We start from the raw sequence: 23,178 nt of genomic DNA, 5'->3' as shown, positions 1-23,178 counted from the left end.
AAGTGGTTGTCTGAGGAGCCCTTACAAACAGCTATGAAAAGTAGAGAATCAAAAGGCAAAGGAAAAAAGGGTGTATGGTAGATGTATATTTAAATGGGATTTTAGGATGAGTAAGAGAAGAAAACTCCATGATAGAAAACAATCTTATTAAAGTGAGTATAATAGCTTCTAGTATTCTTGCCTGGAGAATCCTGTGAACAGAGGAGCCTGGTGGGCTGCTGTCCATGGGGTCGCACAGAGTTGGACACAACTGAAATGACTTAGCATGCATGCATGCACTGGAGAAGGAATGGCAACCCACTCCAGTGCTCTTGCCTGGAGAATCCCAGGGACGGAGGAGCCTGTGGGCTGCCATCTATGGGGCTGCACAGAGTTGGACACGACTGAAGCGACTTAATAGCAGCAGCAGCAGCAGCAACAGCTTCCAGTTTAAAAACAATAACTAGAATAAGATTACAGGAATTTAAGCTTTAGTTTAATCAATAATATCCAGCATTGGCAAGGATATGGGGAGAAAGGGCAGTTTCATGTCCAGTTGGTGATGGAATAAATTAACACAATTTTTCTGGAGAAGAATTTGGAAGTACTTACTAGACTATATGATTCCATTTCTACCTTCAGAAATATTCACACATGTGTAGAGGCAAATGTGAATGGATTTTCATTATGGTATCATTTATATCATGAAAAATGGAGACAACTGCAGTGTCTAACAACAGAAAAGAAGTCAATAATTTATGGTATATTCCTTCACACCTGGAATGCCAGGCAGCGTTTTAAAAGAAAGGGATAGATAGGTCTTTGATATGGTAAGATGCCAAATACATTATTGAAAACAATCATGCATGTATGTAAAATATGTATGTGTGTTTATATTTGGCATATATAAATATTTATATAAAATACAAGTATTCATATGTGTTTGTGAGGAGATCAAAAGAGGATCTGGAAGGCTACCCAATGATCTTTATGCAGTTTAGAGTCAGTAGGAAAAAAACAAAAAACTCTCCAAAACAGAGAACAGAGTGGTGGAGGCTTAGGGGCAAAAGGAAGATGAAATGAGTAAAGGTGATCAACCATATGGTAATGGATAGAAACCAATTTTTTTGGTAGTAGGCATACTGTAGCATACATAGAAATATAACATTGTATATGTAAAACATACAATGTTATAGACTAATGTTACTTCAATAAAAATAAATCTGAGAAAAAGTTTTAAGCAAGTGATTAGTGAGGCAAGAGACTAGTATTTTACTTTGTACACTCCTTATTGCTTGATTTCTTTCTACTTAGTACACTCCTTATTGCTTGGTTTCTTTCAAAACAGGCACACACTACTTGACACATAAAATAACTGATTCAAATGAAAGCTCATTAATCACCAATTAACAACTGGTCAGCAACCATTATGTGACTTTCTCGAACTTCCCAGCCTATGAAGACACAGAAAAATGGAAACTCACCAAAACAGAAAACTTAATGCCTAAGTGTAGACAGAATTTCTGTGGATCCAATGAAGCTAGAAGAAGGATGTACCACACTTTGTCTCCCCAAAGGGGAACACAGAGGAGAGCATTTTGTACTTTCCTTCTTGCCAGTCCCTAAATAGTCAATGTCTATAATAATAGTCAGAAATCTAAATTCTCCTTCTTCATTGTAGTGGTTTATCTACGAAGCCACTCACAGGTTTCACCTGGTTTTACTGACATCACCAGAACCACCACCTTCCTTGCCTTTCTCTTTCTGCCATCAAATCTGCAACCATATAGAAACAACTCACAGAAAACAAGCAGCCTAAAACATATGTAGACTTAGGAGATGAAGGGCATCTGGCAATAATGTACTGGATGCTCCTTGCAAATAAAGTATTATGGATACACATGAGGGCAGAATGATCTTGGGAGGGGTGTGTGCTAGGAATTATAGCCTTTATGTTAGAGTATCAGATTTAGCGTACCAAAGGGTCAAATAGTAGAAAAGGATGCTTTCTCAGCAAAACACTAGTCAAAGCTTTCCAGAAACTGACAATGAGTTTCAAAGTTGCATATTTCAACCTGTCCATTAGCGAATTTCTGGGAAACAAACTGGTCCACTAGCCAAATGTGAAGATAACAGGGCCAATGACAAGTCTCATCTTTTATATGTTGCCAAACATAATGTTAAAACAGATATTGCTTTGTTTTGTGAAAATAAAAAGATACAAAACTTGAATAAATAAATGAATAATTACTGTTCCTACAGAAGAGATAAAAACAAGTGGAGACACACAAGGGAACAGAAGCAATAATCAAAGGGGCTAATTATCTAGATTAACAGTTTAATTCAAAATTCTTAGTAAATAATATTAGGTTTGTGGATTAAACTTAAGCATGACAGCAAAAATATAAACAATTAGGAAACTTACTAATATAGATTTCATTAATAAATAATTTTGAATGTTAAAAAAAGTATTCTTGGGTAAGGAATTTGTATTATATGAAAGACAAAGAGTTAATGTTTTAGCAAATGAAAGCAGTCCTAAAGATAAACATGATCAGACAAAAACATTAATAGAGATACATGAATTTAATGAATAAGCAGAGCACCAAGGAAAACTTACAAATGGTCAGCAAATTTACAGAAAAAAGATACCAAATCTAAATAACCAAAGAAATGCAAATAAAAGACTACCTTTTCACAAATAAAATTAGAAATTTGTGACAAGAAAACATCCAATATTCTTGAGGATTCATACATATATTGTTAATAATCTCTCTGATATCTTATTCCCAAATCCTTAAATTTGTGCATACACTTAAGCACAGAAACTTCTCTTATAGGAATTTATTCCAAAGGAAAAAAATTACAACTAAACACAACAATGTTGCTCTGCTGGGTATAACACTGAAAAACAGGGAATCATCTAAACACAAAAATTGGTTAAATAAATCTTTGTATCTACGTATATTATACAATTATTAAAAACTGTGTTGAAGAAAATATTTAATAGCAAAGAGCTAATTATCACTTACTGCAAAGACTGAAAAAGCATGCTGCAAATAATAATCTGACTTAAGTTTTATATAAATATAAACAAAGAAATATGATTCAAAGGTAACACACCAAATGTTAATGACGGTTATCTGTCTATAGTGAAATTGAGTTTTTTTGTTTCCCTATGATCTCTAAAATTTTTACAATGAGTATTCTAAGAAGAGTCCTTTAAGTTTGTTCAAGATAGAGAAAAAAAATTCCAATGGGAATTGCCATGAAGAATGAAAAAGCGCACTGTCCCAAACAGAAAATAAAAACCAAATGCAGCAAAATGGACCTTTCTATTTATTGTCCCTTCTCAGATTTTTTTAGAACCTTCATATCCAGAAAGTATCTCTAATTATAACATTTAAAAGCATGAGAACAACTTGTTCTGAAATCTTTTATTTATTATCAGCAAAGTATAATCTTATCTGACTGCCCAGCAAACTTGGTTTTCCATTCACTTTAGAATAGACGATAGATTAACATCTTTCTCTTAATTACTTCATACAAGCAAAGCTTTCTATTTGTCAGCTACTGAAAATAGTATGCATACTGACATTACTCCAAAACACATCAGCACAAATTCAATGGCACCCTTCCAGGAGCTGGATAAAACCCGGTCTCCAAAGTCTTTCATCGTTTACCCCACAGAACAAAAATTCTTACTGGAGTATTAGAGAAGTGAGGAAATAAGAATTTCAAATTACTTATGTGTTGTTACAGGTTCTCTGATGTTTCTCTAGCCGGGTGAGTGGAGTATGCCCCCTATTGCTGACTCTTCCCAGCCAGCACCCTAACATGTATACACAAACACACTGAGAATTCTAGTGTGGGTAGATGTTTCTCATTAGAGGCAACTGTCAAGGTCACTGGCATGGAGACATAAAGCTCAGGACAATATCAAAGAACATCTGATGAACACAAGAGAGAAGGACCTTTTTTACTAGAAAGTGAAAGTATCAGTCACTCAGTCATGTCTGACTCTTTGCGACCCTATAGACTGTAGCTCACCAGGCTCCTCTGTCCATCAGACTTTCTAGGTAAGAATACTGGAGAGGATTGTCATTCCCTTCTCCAGGGGATCTTCTCAACTCAGGGATCAAACCCAGGTCTCCTGCATTGCAGGCAGCTTCTTTATTGACTGAGCCAACAGTGACTAGAAGACAAGTAATTTATTTCTTGGTCACAAATTTAAATGTTACCTTTAAATCTGAGGTCAAATTTTGATTCATTAACCCCTGCAACCCCCCAAAATTCATCAGAGCAGAAACAAAAGAACTCTATTCTTTGTGTTTAAAAAGTAACTTTCTCCTTCAATTCAGTTCAGTTCAGTCGCTCAGTAGGGTCCGACTCTTTGCGTCCCCATGAACCTCAGCACACCAGGCCTCCCTGTCCATCACCAACTCCTGGAGTCCACCCAAACCCATGTCCATCGAGTCGATGATGCCATCCAACCATCTCCTCCTCTGTCATGCCCTTCTCCTCCTGCCCTCAATCTTTCCCAGCATCAGGGTCTTTTCCAATGAGTCAGCTCTTAGCATCAGGTAGCCAGAGTATTGCAGTTTCAGCCTCAACATCAGTCCTTCTAATGAACACGCAGGACTGATCTCCTTTAGGATGGACTGGTTGGATCTCCTTGCAGTCCAACAGACAAACAATTCTAGAGACTCTCAAGAGTCTTCTCCAACACCACAGTTCAAAAGCACCAATTCTTCGGCGCTCAGCTTTCTTTACAGTACAACTCTCACATCCATACATGACTACTGGAAAAACTACAGACTTGACTAGACGGACCTTTGTTGGCAAAGTAATGTCTCTGCTTTTTAATATGCTGTCTCAGTTCAGTTCAGTTCCGTACCTCAGTCGTGTCCGACTCTTTGCGACTCCATGAATCGCAGCACGCCAGGCCTCCCTGTCCATCACCAACTCCTGGAGTTCACTCAGACTCACGTCCATCGAGTCAAGTGATGCCATCCAGCCATCTCATCCTCTGTCGTCCCCTTCTCCTCTTGCCTCCAATCCCTCCCAGCATCAGAGTCTTTTTCAATGAGTCAACTCTTCGAATCAGGTGGCCAAAGTACTGGAGTTTCAGCTTTAGCATCATTCCTTCCAAAGAAATCCCAGGGCTGATCTCCTTCAGAATGGACTGGTTGGATCTCCCTGTAGTCCAAGGGACTCTCAAGAGTGGGTTGGTCATAACTTTCTTTCCAAGGAGTAGGCATCTTTTAATTTCATTGCTGCAATCACCATCTGCAGTGATTTGGGAGCCCAGAAAAATAAAATCAGCTACTGTTTCCACTGTTTCCCCATCTATCTGCCATGAAATGATGGGACCAGATGCCATGATCTTAATTTTCTGAATGTTGAGCTTTAAGCCAACTTTTTCACTCTACTCTTTCACTTTTAGTAAGAAGCTCTTTAGTTCTTCTTCACTTTCTGCCATAAGGGTGGTGTCATCTGCTTATTGAGGTAATTGATATTTCTCCCAGCAATCTTGATTTCAGCTTGTGCTTCATCCAGCCTAGCGTTTCTCAAGATGTATTCTGCATATAAGTTAAATAAGCAGGGTGACAATATAGAGCCTTGACGTACTCCTTTTCCTATTTGGAACCAGTCTGTTGTTCTATGGCCAGTTCTAACTGTTGCTTCCAAACCTGCATACAGGTTTCTCAAGAGGCAGGTCAGGTGGTCTGGTATGCCCATCTCTTTCAGAATTGTCCATAGTTTATTGTGATCCACACAGTCAAAGGCTTTGGCATAGTCAATAAAGCAGAAATAGATGTTTTTCTGGAACTCTTTTGCTTTTTCCATGATCCAGCAGATGTTGGCAATTTGATCTCTGGATCCTCTGACTTTTCTAAAACCAGCTTAAACATCTGGAAGTTCACAGTTCACATATTGCTGAAGCCTCGCTTGGAGAATTTTGAGCATTACTTTACTAGCGTGTGAGATGAGTGCAATTGTGCAGTAGTTTGAGCATTCTTTGGCATTGCCTTTCTTTGGGATTGGAATGAAAATGGACCTTTTCCAGTCCTGTGGCCACTGCTGAGTTTTCCAAATTTGCTGGCATATTGAGTGCAGCACTTTCACAGCATCATCTTTCAGGATTTGGAATAGCTCAACTGGAATTCCGTCACCTCCACTAACTTTGTTCGTAGTTCTAAGGCCCACTTGACTTCACATTCCAGGATGTCTGGCTCTAGGTCAGTGATCACACCATCGTGATTATGTGGGTCGTGAAGATCTTTTTTGTACAGTTCTTCTGTGTATTCTTGCCACCTCTTCTTAATCTCTTCTGCTTCTGTTAGGTCCCTACCATTTCTGTCCTTTATCAATAGGTGAGTGGATAAATAAAACTATGAGTAAATCCATGCAGTGGAATATTATCCAGCAAAAAACAAAATGAGCTATCAAGTCACAAAAAGACATAGAAGGACATGGAAGAAACATAAGTGGTTGCCAGGCAGGAATGACCAGATGGCACACAGGGGATTTTTAGGGCAGTGAAACAATTCAGGATGATACTCCAGTGGCAGATAAACCTAATTATACATTTGTCAAAACCAAAGAACGTACAACATAAAAAATAAGCCTTATCATAGACTATGGAATTTAGTTAATAATAATGTATCAACACTGGCTCATCAATTGTATCAAATGTTCCATACTTAGGTAAAATTCTATCAAGGAAGGATAAATTAGTCAGAGAAAGTTGCACAATAAAAATTTGATTTGACCTTTTATCCACAGGTAGGATTTGGAAGATAGATGAAAGAAGAGACGGCATGCCCAGAGGGGAGACAGCAAGAGCAGAGGTGTGGGGGAAGGACTGAGTTGGTCACATGGTGCAATGGCGAGAAAGAGGTCAGCCCAGAGAAAGGATAGGGCTCCAGGAGTTAGGTGATATTAGTTTCAGTAGATAGAGTGGAGCCAGATTGTTAAATCCTTGAAAGGCAAGCAGGTGGTGTTTATATTTGATACAGCAGAAAATAGGATGCCTTATAAGGTATTTGAGCAGGAGAGTGATACAAAATATAGTCAAATGCTCACTATTAATGGATATTGTATTTGCAAATTTACCTTTATGGTAAAATTTATTTGTAATCTCCAAAATCAATGGTCATGGCCATTTAAGGACAAAAAAAAAATCCTAATATGTTAAAAATAAAGGGAAATGTGTAAGACATGGTATATGAGAATTCTCAGTATTTCTAATCAATTTTCTTATAAGCCTAAACTTTTTTTTAAAGTTGAATTTTTTTAAAGTTATTTAAAAAGCTAACAATATAAAGTAAATATACAAGTGAAGAGGGAAAAAAATGAACTTACTTCCGATTCACAATTAGCCACTCCCGAATATAGGTCTGAACACAGTCCCTGACGTGTGGGTCGAGTTCAACCCTAGTGAGACGGAAAAAACATAAAACAAGTTACCACCAGATAAAAACAATGAAGCAATCCTTTATCATAACCAAGGAGAGCAGCATGATTTCAAAGCTGTATCAACTGAGAATGGGAAGGGTGTTGTTTTCCAATCCTTTCAAGTATCTGAAATATTCCTAAGGCAGTAACATTTTTACCTTGATGAGACAAACATGTTGGCATTTTATGCTTTGTGTGTTTTCTTTATTACAGAGAACAGTGTTAGACTGTACCTATCCCTGAAGGCATTCTGACACAAGACAGGTAGAGCTAGCTGTAATCACATAGAAAACAGAAGAATAAGTATAAACACCAATCTGTCCCAAGGGTGATCTGGGCATATTTTTTGCTCATGTGTAACCCTGTTAGGACACGCATGTTTTTCTTTCTGGAAGTCCATGAAAGAGGAGTTGTCTTGTGTTTTCAGGAGCTGACGGGCCCTGGCTTTGGTTGGTGATTATTAAGTCGGGTGGCTTTTGTCTACTGGTATAGAGTGAGTCGTGAGATAGACTCTTGGAATACTTCAGAGTCTGGAAATTAGAAATCATGAATTCCCCACAATAGCAAAGGTGGTTTTTTTTGTTTTGTTTTGTGTTGTTTTGCTGTTCTTCCAAATGTGTTGGTACTATAGATAAACAGGTCTAAATGCTCTAAATTATAATTTTCCGGTTTGTAGAAAGATGGACAGTACCTGCCTTGTGGACTGCCTGCTAGTTTTAGATGGAATACTGTAAACGTCAGATGTGTGGTCTCCGGGCCCTAAGTACCCACACCCCAGCCCATTCCTTATTCCTTATGTGACCCTGGGCCCGTCACCGAGCCCTTCTCAGTCTCCTCATCATACGTGGTGGCAGTAATCACGCAGTGCTCCTTGGGAGAGCTGTGACGAAGATGAAGTCTGTGAGGCTCTGAGATGAGCGTCTGGCACATAGTGAGACCTCCCTGTGACAGGTCACATTCGTGTGCCATTCCTTCTGCACGAGACACTAGGGCAATCCCTCTATGTGTATTAATTCAGTATCAGTCAGCTCCACAGAGCAGGCACTAACATTATTCTCATTTTGCAGAGGGAGGAGATGAAAACATCTTGCTCAAAGTCACTCAGCAAGTGGAAGAACAGGGACTTGACCCAGGCTGTTCACTTAGGAGTGTAGGCTTACACCCACTACACTATCACACCTCAACAGCAAGTTCCTAGGTAGGCAAGTGGGTTCAACAGGAGTCAGCTGCTGTTTGCTCTGATGATGGTGATACTTTCCTGGGCTTTAATTATACGCCAGACTTTTGGGCAACGATTGAAACAGTAGAGATTGTGAAAGCCATCAGACAGATAATGTGTTAGTTATCAATTCTGGTGACAGGGCAGTATTATGCTCAAAAACTGAGCATAATTATCTCTTCTATCAAATTTCAAAAAAAGAATCCTCCTACATGTAAACTGATTGTATTTTAAACAGGCTTTCCCCAGATTCTGATCTCTTTTGAAGACAACCATATATTTTACACAAAAAAACAAAACTGAATGATTCTCTACCAAAGGTAACAATTATAGATGTTACCAATGTGAAAGTCACATCTGAACAAATGGACTGACAACAGGGAAGAACGTTTCCCAAGGATCACCATGATTTTGTTTTCTGGGAAGTGAGTGTCTTCAAAATGTTAAGAGCCGAGAATGTGGTCAGCTCTTCTATGTGAATGAGAACTATCTAAACAAAGAATAAAGGGTCAAAATAATACCATGTCATTGTCATCCAACTTCCTAAACGGTGATGAAATAAAGTCCAAACTAAAACTGAAATATCCCCGAGTAATGAGGGCAGTGGCCTGTTTCATGGTATCCTTTCCAGGACTTTTTGGGAAAGAAGAGAAGGTTGAAAATGTCCAGGAGGATGTGAATCTTAATCTGCTTTAGAAAATGAATGCAAATAAAAGCTCATCCTAAACCTCCAAAGAGACACTGCTTTCTACACTATGGACATAAAGATGTTACATCTAAAAATAATTCCATCGTTTGATACCAATGCCTACACCTATAACCACATGGATTAACCCACTGGAGAAACTCAACCCTAAGTAGCTATTCACTTATTCACACTACAGAGCTTTCCCCATTGTTTTTCCACTTGACAAAACTTGCTTCAAAAGCAGGAACTTTGCCTTATTCATCTTTTTATCCCTGTTCTCAGCACACAGGAGATGCTCAAGAAAAGTGGATTGAACTTACTTTTGTGACTTGATCCAGTCTCATATATGGGAAGCAATTAAAATGCTTCTGAATGGAAGCAGTTCAATGATTATTATTTTCGGAAACTGAGATCTCCTGAGGTCTCACTGAGCTGACATCTGGGAAGTCTGGGTCTAGAATCTGCGCTCTTCACTTCTTCTTAAGCAGTCCATTTTGTCCCACTGCAGTCCTTTAACTGACTTAGACCCCAAGTGGCTTTTCAAAGCCTTTGGTCAAACCAATTCAAAAACTATCCACCTGGAAGTGATAGTACCATAGAAGTTATCCTGCACATCTTGATAGATCTGAGTAATGTCACTTGTAAGAAAGTCCAGAATTAGGGTATCTCCCCCTTACCACAAACAGTCACGACAGGCATAATCCCATCCACATTTTCAGAAAACAATTTACCCTTCCTCCGGCAAAGAGGGCTGCAAAGTTCGACATTCCTTCGGCGTGAACGCCACATCCAAGTCGTCCTCGGAGAAGTCTCCCAGCTCCTGGGCAAGCTCCACATCCAGGCTGTTCAGGTGTGTCATCAGAAGCCCTTCGAAGTCCACTGGCTCCACTGGGTCATAGAACTGAGGCTGGGGGCAGCGAAAGGACAAGGACGTTCCCACACGGTTTGGGATAAAAGTGCTAAGGTGACAGCAGATGCATGCCTTGCCCTCGCTCTCCTCCCAGCTAAGTGGGGCTGATGTCAAACACAGAAGCGGTGATACGGAAAGGAAAAGAAACGCAGCGTGGAGAGTCAAGTCAGAACACGGTGAGTAATTAAAATCACACCCCAAGGCAGAATTTTCCTCTGTTTAATTGCATCTTGATGAGGATTCCTAAGGAGATCCAAAATGAAATCACAAGGTTTTGCTGCATTTTTATAATTTCTCTTGCCAAAGCTCTCTGAGGCCACGTTTACCCAAATATAGTGAAGCAGTGAACTGGAGGCAATTTTCTAGAAATTCAGGTAAACTCAACTCAGAGTATTCAGGTAAACTCAACTCAGAGTATTCAGGTACAGTGTTTTATTTGGCCCAAGTCATCCTCTACATTGATTCTTGAAACCACTTCATTCGTAATCACAGCCCACAGTGAACCAGCCTGGGTGGCTGGGACACTCCAAGGCAGTGATTTCCAAATACCGCTGGGCTGCCTGGTGCCGGCAGGGAAGAAGCTGTCACTGACTGACTGAAGTTAATGAGCAAACTAAGGACAACGGGCTAAGTATTCGGAAGGCTAAATGTACCTGCTTTAAAAGGATTGTTTTTTGGGGTTTTCGTGTTGATTTTTGTTTTGGTATTTGCTTTTTTGTTTGCTCTTCAATTATATCCTTCCACAGTGGGGAGGGGGCGGGGAAGAAATGTTAAAAATAGATGGTAATTTAAAAATTAATTTTCCTCAGGTGATAAAAGAAAAATGCATGAAAGTGTTAGTCTCTGTCACATCCAACTTTTTTCGACCCCCTGGACTGTAACCCACCAGGCTCCTCTGCCCATGGGATTCTCCAGGCAGGAATACTGGAATACCCCAGATGTTCCCTTTTGCAAGGGATCTTCCCAACCCAGGGACTGAACCCAGGTCTCCCACATTGCAGGCTGATTCTTTACCCTCTGAGCCACCAGATGATAAAAGAAAAAATTGGCAATTCAACAAATATTTTTTCTACCTTGTGAAACTCACTTAGACTTAGGAAACCACTGCCTTAATGGAATAAAGATAATTTAGATCAAGTTGACGTGTGTAGTAGTGGTATAAGTAGTGGTAATAACAACAGCAATAGCAGCAGCTCCGTGGTGTTCATTTATGGCAGACAATTTGGAGTCATCAGTCCAGCAAACACCCCAGATTCTTGACTTGTACTGTCTCGCTCTGAAACAAGGACAGATCCAAAGAAAGTGCTGACAAAACCGGTTTTTCATCATCCTGAAACCACACACCAGACTAGATGTAAGGCTCTAGGTTGGAGAAGGGGAACAAAGTGTCATGGAAGAGGCAAGAAGATTAGAGAATGTAAGTGTGGCTTGCCCCGTCTCCTCTCACCTCTGTGTCCCTGGTGGTGGTGGAGACGTGAGTGACACAGGGAAGAGTGAGGGCAAAGCTGACAAGGGAGCAAACACAGGCCTTCCTTGTCTGAGATTCTTGAACGGCTGGCTCACATAATGCCCTATGGCAGCTGGATCAAAGAGGGCCGAAGAGAAGGGAACAGGAAGTCCTTCACTAGGAGAGCACAAAGACACTCCCCTGGCAGCCCAAGGCTCTATGAGGCATGACTGGGGACAGAGAAGTCTCCCTGGGCTCTGACTGGGGACCTGGAGGTCACTAAGAAGAGGAGCACAGGTTTTAGAGTGGGCCTCTCCAAATGAATCAGCTGGGGCCAGCAGCAGGCAGGCTCAGAGAGCCTGGGGTCAGCCTATGCAGAAGCAGGTGGGGACAGAGTTTGCAAAAAGACACTGTTGACATCCGCCAGGGGGAACAACAGGCACTGTACATGCACGGAACCAAAAAAAATCTACTGTAGACTGTCATGAGACCAACCCCCCAAAAGAAAGCAGACTTTCCCACTCCCTACCACAACATGGCACAGAGTTCAGGGAAAGGGACTGAAATGACTTCACCTTGAAATGAAGAGGCTGCACTGTTTGCATACTTCACCTTATTACTGTTAAATTTATACCCCTGAACTAGAAGTTGTTGTGCACTACGTGCCAAGAAGTTGTCATTCTAGACATTATCTCATTTAATCCTCACCAGAACTCTGTAAGGTTTTGCTTTACAGATGAGGACACTGAAGGCTAGAAATTTAAGAATTCACCCAGGCATGACTGCATAGCTGGGAAGTAGTCACTGTGGAATTCAAATCTAGGCAGACTCCTAATTTTGCTTTCTCTTGCAGGTTCTCCATGGAACCTAGATTTCCAGAAATAACTAAAACATGAGACAGCAGTAGGTGTGTTTAGAAGACAGTGAAAAATCCATTTATTACCATCCACAAGCTCTACTCTGAACTTCTCATGAGATTGGCTCCTCAAATTAATAATCGTGAAGTAATTTATTAAAATAATACTTAATGTTAAATTTACCATAAGGAATATCAATTATTTAAGCAGAGGCATTGAAAAGATACACTGAAAAATTACACTGAAGCAAAATTTGCAGCAATGTGGATACTAGCGCTGCTGCTGCTGCTAAGTCACTTCAGTCATGTCCGACTCTGTGCCACCCCATAGATGGCAGCCCACCAGGCTCCCCTGTCCCTGGGATTCTCCAGGCAAGAACACTGGAGTGGGCTGCCATTTCCTCCTTCAATGCATGAAAGTGAAAAGTGAAAGTGAAGTCGCTCAGTCGTGTCCGATTCCTAGCGACCCCATGGACTGCAGCCCACCAGGCTCCTCTGTCCATGGGATTTTCCAGGCAAGAGTACTGGAGTGGGGTGCCATTGCCTAACTAGTAAGTAGAAGCCTCCAAAAAGAAATGGCATTTGTGTGAAATCATCAGAGAGAAAAAAAATTTAGGTCCAGTCTAAGTATTATAATTGTCACATCCCTAAAATTTTAAAGGGCTTCCCTGGTGGCTCAGACAGTAAAGAATCTGCCTGCAATATGGGAAACCGGGTTTGATCCCTGGATTGGGAAGATATTATGGAGAAGGGAATGGCAACCCACTCTAGTATTCTTGCCTGGAGAATTCCATGGACAGAGGAGCCTGGCAGGCTACAGTCCATGGGATCACAGAGTTAGACACTGGAAGACTGAGCAACTAATACTTTCACTTTTTAAAATTCAAAGTCATAAGGATTAGGAAAAAAGCCTGGCTGATAATGGCACCTGTCACCTATTGGACAGGCTGCCAAAGAGCCAGGGAAAAAGGACAGCTGATTTCCTCATTCAGCAATTACTTGCTGAACATCTATTAAATGCATGTCACTGGGGGACTTACCTGGTGGTCCAGTGTCACTCCCAATGCAAAAGGCTTGTGTTTGATCCCTGGTTGGGGAACTAGATCCTGCATGCTGCAACTAGAAGGTCCCAAGTGTTGCAACTAAGACCCAGTGCAGCCAAATAAATAATCAATAGAGACAAATATTTAAAAAAAAAATAAACAAACACAAGTCACTGAGCTGGCCCTTATGGAGCTGCTCTTTCTACAGATCTTGAGTCAACTGTGGGACAGGGAAGTCTGACACTTTCTCACATATAAAATAATGCTATCTTTGGAGGGGGGAGCTATGAAAAAGTATATAGTATCATCATTGAACACTGTGTGGCCAATGTGCCAAATGCAATATGCACAATTGATCATAAAGTCATAATACTCTTAAGGTGTGAATCTACTTCAGGACTGAAGAGACTATAAAAATAAGCCATAATGATAGAATTACTGAGCATTAGTCTAACACTACACACAGTCAGCATTAAATAACTAGTCACCCTACACTTTCTATGCTGAAACTAACAAGGGAGGAAACTGTTGTTTCAAAGATGAGATAAACTAGCCCTGCTGTTGGCAAGTGAGTGGAGATGCCAGCTACTGTTAACTAGGCCTCTGAGCAAGTTGCTCCTCTTGCATATTCAAATAATAAACAGGAACCAAAAGAGATTTCTGTTCTCCAAGTTATCTGAAGTCAATCTCAAGAGTGAGTTTTATATATTATGAAGCAATCAACACATACCCACATACACAATGCTATTTAGGTATAAACAAATATTGAGGAGATTTACAGTGGTATTGTGTTTCACTGGGCTGAAGTTTGGGAATGGAGTGGGGCGGGGGAGCGGGGGATGTTCTAAGATCAGTCCCTCAGCCTCTTGGGAGAATAAAAGTCAAACATGAAAATTTATTGTTTTTGTTTTCTCTGCTACTGAGTTATATGTGACCTTCTAATCAGTGGAGACTCAGACTAGTTTGAATGGTCCAAAGTAATTTCAAGTTCATCCTATCCAAGGAATTATCATTTGTTAAAATAATGTATGAAAAAAACCTAAATAATCAAAATAAAAACAAAACAAAAGAATAACTTAAGATAGCAAATTATCCTAAATCAGACTTTGACTGCAATGGCTTTGTGATGTGTCAACTTGGCTCAGCAGAACTACATTCCTCCAGATTCCCTTCCTAGTATTTTTCCAGGTGTGGTGGGCTACAAGGGTGTTCTCTTGCCAGAACTGGAGGACAGAAGGGAGGCTGCAGTTATTCGGTAGCATACACATACCTACTGATACAATCAACACCAGTTGAAGTGCTGCTGTAATGTGACATTACAGACATTACAGACTTAAATTAATCAAAAGGGAGATTAGCCTGGGTGGCCTGACTTAACCAGTTGGATGCCTTTTCAAAGAGGTTGGAGGCTCTCTGGGATTTCCAGGGCTTTAAGCTTTAGATCTCACCCATGGAGTTCCAGCTTGTTATGATCTTGTCTTCCTGATTGCCCTGTGGACCTCAGGCTTGCTTGGCCAGCCACCACCAGTGGCTAAGCCAATGCCCTGTAATCAATTCCTTATCATACGTGAAGATACATCCTCTACCAGCTCCACTGCTCCAGTTGAATCCAGACTAATACACCTACTTTCACTCCTTCAACATATACTCACTGGTGTCCTAAGCAGTCCAGCAGTAGGCCAAGGAGACACAGTCAATGCCCTCAATCAATTTTCAACACTCCTCTAGTGAAGATTTGTGCAGTCTTTCTTTCTAGCTATTTTTTTTTTTTCCTCAGAGGTCTGATCAACAGAAGACTAGAATACACAAAAATAGTATAAATACTTTAAAGGCTTAAATTATTCACAAATATTCATTTTTTAAATGAAGAGGGTCTGAATTTTTCTTTGTCCTTTAATGTACATCAATAGCTAGTTCTCCTGACATGGGGTACGATTCAACTTGAAATTGAAAATTTCTACAGCACCAGAACCATGTCTGTTGAAAATTAATCTATGTAGCCATAGCACAGCAGTCAACACCCTGATAGAAGATTAAAATGACAAATCTGGACATTATCTCACAAATAAGGATAATGAAAAACAGAGAGGTTAAATGACTTGGCCCAAGTCACACAGGTAATCATAAGGATGTACGTGTGTGTAATCAGCCATATCCAACTCTTTCCACCCCACAGACTGCAGCCCACCAGGCTCCTCTGTCCATGGGATTTCCCAGCAAGAATACTGAAACTGTTTGTCAATTCCTCCTCCAAGGGATCTTCCCAACCCAGGTTTTGAACTGGTGTCTCTTGCATCTGCTGCACTGGCAGGCAGATTCTTTACCACTGCACCACCCAGAAAGGACCACAAGGGACCGGGTACTTTGTCATAGCTTGAGGGAAGCTTCATGCCCGTTGGCTGGGGGTAGGGGAGGAGGCATGATTCTTCTAGGTGCCGTGTCCTTGTACCATCAGGCATGTTTATCCCTATGGTGCTGCTGCTGCTAAGTCACTTCAGTCATGTCTGACTCTGTGTGACCCCATGGATGGCAGCCCACCAGGCTCCCCTGTCCCTGGGATTCTCCAGGCAAGAACACTGGAGTGGGTTGCCATTTCCTTCTCCAATGCATGAAAGTGAAAAGTGAAAGTGAAGTCGCCCAGTCGTGTCCGACCCTCAGCAACCCCATGGACTGCAGCCTACAGGCTCCTCCATCCATGGGATTTTCCAGGCAGGAATACTGGAGTGGGGTGCCACTGAGTGGTCCTCAAACTGACTTGGCTGTTCATGAGAGACAAGTCTTGGTCAGTGTCACCCAAGACCTTCACGTCGCCAAATTCAATGGCTGTTGCTCATTCATGGTTTATCTGCAGCACTGGACAGTTAATCACTCTCTCCTTGAAGCACTTTCTTCACCTGGAGAGGGACAAACTGTCCTAGTGTATCCCAAGTTCTGCAAGTCCATGTACCAGGAAACCCCTCAGTCCAGCAAACTGGAGCAGACACTTGGTCACTCCACCTCTGGGACACCACTTTTTCTAGGTTCTCCTTTTGCTTTGCAGTGCCCTCAGGTTGCGTCCTAAAAGAGCTTCTCTCCCCAGTCTGAATTTACTCCCATGTGATATCATCTATGTCCATGACTTTAAATAATTTTTTTTTCTTTTTAAAACTATAGGTATGTATCTGTAGCCTCAATCTTTGTCCTGACATTCAGGTTGATTTTTCCAATTATACTTCAACATCACTCTCTGGTAATCTAACAGGGCCTCTCAAACATAACAAATTCAAAATTACTTAATTTTCTTGCTGATCTGCTCTTCTTATATCTTTCAAGTCTCTGCATCTCAGCAAGCGGCAATTCCATTCCACCAGCTGTACAGGGGAAAATCTTTTGGGTCAATGTCGATTTCTCTCTCTCTCACATCGTACATATTATCTGTCAGAAAATCCCATCCACTTTACTTTTGAAATCTATCTAGGATCCAACCACTTCTCACCTTTTCTACTGCGACTACCCATTTCCAAAGCACTGCCATCATTTTTCCTGAGTTATTGTGTCAATTTCCTAACTGCCCTCCCCACCTATGTGGAATCTATCTCCATATAGCAGCAAGAATGATCTTTATAAAAAAGAACCTTATAAGCAATCTTTATAATAAAAATGCAAATTGTGCTAAGACAGCACTTCCAATAATAAATTCCCATTTCAATCCAAGTAAGGGCCAAAATTCTTCTAGAGGCCTATGACTCAGCCTTGATTCTTCTACCATCTCATCTCCTACTGCCCTCTCTGCTCAGCCCATTGTCTGCATCCTGACTGTTCCTGCAGCATGCCACGTGCTCTTGCTTTGGGACTTTGAATGTGCTGTTTCTTCTAAATCGAATACTCTTCCTTCAAATACTTGTCAAGTTCATTCATAATTCTTCCCAAGTGTCTCCTTTCTAGACCTGCAGGCCCTCACAGACCACTCAATCCAAAATAGTCCCCTCTTCTGTGTCACTCTCTATTCCCTATCCATGTTTCATTCTTTAAGCACTTACTATCCCTCGATATACTCTACATTCACTTATTTGTCTATGTCTCTCATTCTAGAATGCAAGCTCATGAAGACAGATGCTTTGTTACATTCACTATTGTAACCCCAGCTCCTAGAGCAATTCCTGGCACAGAGTGAGACCTATATATATTTCCTGAATGAATGAATACCTAAAGCAATCCTCTTGGCTCTTCTACTATCTTGAAGTAAACAGAGCATAAGGCAGTAAAGTTCTCCGGCTTCAATATCTCAAAGCACTTCATGGCTCAGATTAAGGAACACTTCTCTGCTTCTACCAGTGGCAATCTTCCACCGATGCCACTGCACAGAAGATACTGACATGCCACAACGGACATCAATCTAATCTTACCAAGACTGGTTTGATTCCTGTGCTTTACAATGACAGTAATGAAACTCATGCTCTGCATGCAGGGTGGCATTCATTTGACCTTCCATTGTGAATGTCCGTGAAAATTATAATGACATCTTCATTTTCCATCATGTCCCCTCCAGTTAAATCACTGAAACCTAAGGACAGCCCAACTTCTGGAAAGATGAAGCACAAAGGAAAAATAAAAGAAGATCACCATGTTCATCAGGTGATCCATCATTTAGATCATCCTTGGTAACAGAACAAAAAGGTTGCTTGATTACATAGAAACTTAAACATGTAACAAAAATGAGTATGAGACCTTCTTTTTTTCCTTCATAACTGTTATATACAAGCACGTCGTGTAACCATGGTGTTTTCGTTTATATCCAGGATGTGGCTTTCTACATCCTTCTCTTTAGCAAGAACTGTTCTGGCCCAGCTGATTCATTCCATTTTACTTCACAATTTTTCTATTCTCATTTTTAAAAATAAGATTTTCCCTCTATAAAAATGTAGGTTAAGTTATTAACTATGCACATAGTGTCTCAAATTCTTTCTAAGTTAGGGCAAAGATGACCTACCTTTCTACTCTTGTATATTTCACTCTCCTTTCTACTTTGAATAATCAGAAAAAATGGTTTTAATATTTTACAGATTCTTCTTAATGAAGACACTAATACATAGTTTTTTGCTTTTATAGGTGATTGGCATCAGGGGGTATGCAACCTATTTACATGCCCACGGCACAGGACTATTAAGAGTGTCACAAAAGACCCAGGGTAAGTCTGCATCATTGCATTTTGTCTATAAAACCAAATCTAAATGGTAGATCCTCTTCATATTAAAAAATGCAAAATTTTTATTTGTTTTATCTACTTTGAAAATGTATGTATACACAATCATCACAGCTAACATTTACAATTAGAGTTAAAAAAACAAAAACCCAATAACACTACACACACACACACACACACACAAATACCCACAAAATCAAACACGTCCTTCCTCTCATTTATCAGATTTATGACAGAATCCACTATAGGCATATAAAAGTATATCTACAGGATTAGCAAGTAGCCTTCACTTACTCACTTTCTGAAATGCAGAGCAGCCAGGACACAAAAGGAACTCTGCCTTTCTTATGTTCCTCCTCCTATCAACATCTGGACTACTGCTATGTATATAGGTTCTTTAAATGATCCTCAATCTGGACCACATGTAAAAGTCCCAGGGAACTTTAAAATAATGATATTTGGGATTCTGCTGTAATTGTTCTATGAGAGACACAGGTGTGTTTCTAAAGGTCTCAGGTGATTCTAATTAGAGCCAGGGTTGCGAACCTTCCTCTAAATCTTCTCAGCCTCCCACTTCAAGCCTTTACTTCTTTTTTTTTTTTATCTTAGATCTTTCTCTCCTCAGAATACCTACCATACTCAAAGCCAGTTTGGATTCTCTATTTTATCTGCCCTCCCAAATATATCATAAGGTCCTTCGAAGGCAAAAGCATCTCCTATTCATCTTCTGGAAATCTCCCACAGTGTCTCCATAGTGCCAAATACACAGACAGCAGCATTAGCCTCTGTTTACACAGAATCTATTTTATCCTTCTGTATTAACCCTAATAGGGGTAGCATTACTATGCCCAGAGTGCAAGTGAAGAAACTGAGGCCCTAGTCAAGGTTAAGTAACTTGCCCCCTAAGTGATAGTTATACTCCACCCCGGATCCACCTGACTGCAAGTTCCTGCCTCTTGCAAAACAACAAGAAGCTTATAATTGATTGGGTTTTAGATAATGTCAATTTCTAAAAAGCACATAAAAAGCTATGAAACATCACTAATTATTAGAGAAATGCAATCAAAACCAAAATGAGCTATCACCTCACACAGGTTAGAATGGCCATTATCAAAAAACGTACAAACAATAAATGGCTGGAGAAGGTGCGGAGAAAAGGGAACCTTCCTACTCTGTTGGTAGGAATGTAAATTTGTACAACCACTATGGAAAACAGTATGGAGGTTCCTTAAGAAAAAAAAAAAACAACTATCATATGATTCAACAAACCCATTCCTGGGCATGTATCTGGGGAAACCATACTTCAAAAAGATACAGGCACTCCAATGTTCACTGCAGCACATTTACAATAACCAAGACATGGAAGCAACCTAAATGTCCATCAACAGAGGAAGGGATAAAAATGCGGTACATACACATAATGGAATATTGCTTAGCCATAAAGAAATGAAATAATGCCACTTGAAGCAACATGGATGGATCTAGAGATGATCATACCAAATGAAGTAAGTCAGACAAAGACAAACATATGATGCCACTTATATATGGAATCTTAAAAAATGATAGAAATGAACTTATTTACAAAGCAGACACAGACTCACAGACTTTGAAAACAAACTTAGGGTTACTAAAGGGGCAAGGGGGTGGAGGAGAGATAAATTAGGAGTTTAGGATTAACATGTATATATATAGTAATACACACTACTATATATAAAACAGAAAGTCAGCAAGGACCTACTGTATACCGGGAACTCTACCAAATATTCTATAATAACCTATATGAGGAAAGAATCTGAAAAAGAATGGATACATGTATAACTGAATCACTTTGTTGTACACTTGAAACTAGCACAGCATTGTAAATCAACTCTACTCCACTATAAAATAAACATTAAATTTTAAAAATATAATAAATAACTTGGTGCCAATTCAATACTCTTAAAAATTAAACAATTATTTATATCAGCATGTGGGGTTGTTGAAATGGTGGTTCCATAAACAAAGGTAAGGGAAATAAAAGTCAAAATGCACTTAGTCAAATTTTTCAATCATCTAAAATCTTACAATGAACAGTCTATGGCTTCTCATTTAAGAAGAGCTGCTTCAGGTTGAGAATCTTTAGGTGATAAACTATTCCTCTGCCTTTCCAGAAATAAATCTCCCTGAAATGTCTCATTATCTTTCTATGAAATGGAAATAATTTCTTAAGGAAAAGGGCAATTATCATGTAAGTGGGTGATTTTTGCTGGAGGAACCTTCATTCAGAAAGATGACTCAAGGGAAAGAACAGCCACTTCATTCCGATAGTACGACAGGACCAGCAGGTAAACATTAGGGTGATCGGATTTTTCTGAGTAGGCCATGCATTTAAAAAACAAAAGATTAATCACAGGCAGATTTTGGCCCTCTCCTGCCATCTGCTCATCACACAGTTAACCAGAAGAAACAGGGTCTGCATACTGTGCTAAAGCTGAAGTAGAGACCTGGGGGAGAATATTCAGAAGACTAAAATGGAATTAAGCAGGAAAAACACGTTTTAAAGGCTATTCATTTGCAAATAGAATCAGGTAGAAATTATACATGACTCATGTATAGTTAAACATTTTTGCTATTTCTCTGAGATCTTCTATTAGAAAACGAGTAGTTAAGCCACACGTTAATCCTACCACCTAGCTAATGAAATAACTCATCCAAATTCACGTTTGTCAAAACCTAGTGATGAGGAGGCGTAACTGCCAAGAGAACGCCTGCAAATAGGAAACAACTTTTTAAAGTTTGTGACTTTAAAAAAATTTCTCCTGAAGAAATTTCAGGCTGCAGGTGGTGTGTAGCTAAGGGGTTAACGTCTGTGAGCTAAACTTCCTTAAAGCCTCTTAATAGTGAGGTCCACACTATTTCTCAAGGCAGCTACTGCAGAAAGCTGTAATCTAAATTTACAGAGAAGCAAAGAACCAAACCCCACATCCCCCACCTTGTTTAAGATTTAAAACTGTATCCAGTCACTTTTTAACTGCATTTGTATATTCTATAAGACAATTTAGGTCAGAAATTTAAAAAAGATTTGTTTAAATGAAATATATATCAGCACCAATGAAACCAAAAAGCATACCAAATTTATCTTAAAGTGTATCTAATACATCATGGATGTTATGCACTTGATATGCTTTTATTATAATCTGTGACTTTGAAACAGAAAAAGTACAACTAAAAAGGGCAGTTGAACATGCTACCAAAGTCATAAATAGATTTTTTTTAAAGCACTGTCATTGCAAATTATCTTTTGCAGTAAAAGGTGCTGTACATTTTTTAGTACTACTATTTCATCAGTGACATAAACCACAAATTATCCTACTGAAAGAATCACAAATCCCTCCAGCAAACATACCTTTGAAAGATACACAGTTACACGGCGTGGAAATTGCCACAGGAGACAAAATGGCGGCTACAGGAAACTGAGCGGCAGGTTACCAAATTTCTAAGAGCAGAAGTGGTTTTGAAGTAATAAGTGAGAAAGAAAAAACAACCTAACCTCCTCAAGATAACCACTAGTACAATCCAGAAAGTGGGGCCCTGCTGTGTGTGAGGAAGTGAGTACACTGGAGGCTGCAGCTCTCTCACAAAGGAAGTGAATGCTCACTTCTGGTTTTACCAACCAACTCATTTAAGTTAGATTTAACCCACTGGTCACGTCTGGCATTTGTGAATGCTCACTTCTGGTTTTACCAACCAACTCATTTAAGTTAGATTTAACCCACTGGTCACGTCTGGCATTTACTCCTCAAATAATATAACATATGTACACACACTCAACAACTGGTGTTAGTATAAAAACGTGGGCAATCTTCAACTTAAAAGATGGGGGGGGGGTGTTCTAAAAATTAAGGTCCATACTGTCTGACTGCAATGATACAAAGTTCCAGAGAAAGCAAAATCACGATGACATAAGTGGATTGGTGATTGCCTAGTGCTGCTGGCTGGGGATTGCGAGGGAAGACCCACAGAAAGGGGCACAGCAGGGTTATTTAGGGTAAAACATTCTATATCTTGACTATACAAAGTAACTATAAACTGGCCAAATTCCTCAAACTGTACACCTTCAAATGAGTGAATTTATTGTAAGTAAATTACAATAAAATTATTCCAAAAAAGTACTTTAAAAGCTTAAGGTTCATAACTTGAGTTTTCAGATTGTGGAATAATTTTTGTTCCCCCAATGAAAGCATGTTACAAATGGTGATTAAGTTTCCAGGCTAATCCTTCCTTTCCCCAAAATGTGAATCATAATTTGGGTGAAACCAAGTAGCCTGGGAAGTCCACTGAGTCCAGAAACTACAGAATTAGGTTCGCTTTGCACTTTAAGCCCTAGTTGATGGAAGGAGGGGCTTCCCTGTGG

The 23,178-nt window shown here is 39.8% G+C and overlaps 1 protein-coding gene across 8 annotated transcripts in view; it reads right to left on the bottom strand.

Moving 5' to 3' along the window:
* The window catches only part of DOCK8 (dedicator of cytokinesis 8), a 233,762-nt gene that overhangs the window by 156,133 nt on the left and 54,451 nt on the right, over positions 1–23,178 (bottom strand). For 7 of the 8 annotated variants that reach the window (XM_010860673.1, XM_010860679.1, XM_010860674.1 and 4 more), the window contains 2 exons: positions 10,079–10,254; positions 7,348–7,419 (listed from right to left, as the gene is read on the bottom strand). In XM_010860673.1, the coding sequence (XP_010858975.1) occupies positions 7,348–7,419; positions 10,079–10,254 (248 nt within the window). Of the gene's footprint in view, positions 1–7,347; positions 7,420–10,078; positions 10,255–22,170; positions 23,173–23,178 lie in introns of those variants that run through there. The other variant, XM_010860675.1, reaches the window with a different exon arrangement.

This window comes from Bison bison, unplaced genomic scaffold, assembly GCF_000754665.1.
Source record: "Bison bison bison isolate TAMUID 2011002044 unplaced genomic scaffold, Bison_UMD1.0 scf7180017864469, whole genome shotgun sequence".
NCBI classification, from domain to species: Eukaryota; Metazoa; Chordata; class Mammalia; order Artiodactyla; family Bovidae; genus Bison; species Bison bison.
Note: the sequence above shows the minus strand (reverse complement) of the source record. Positions and strands in the feature narration are given on the sequence as shown.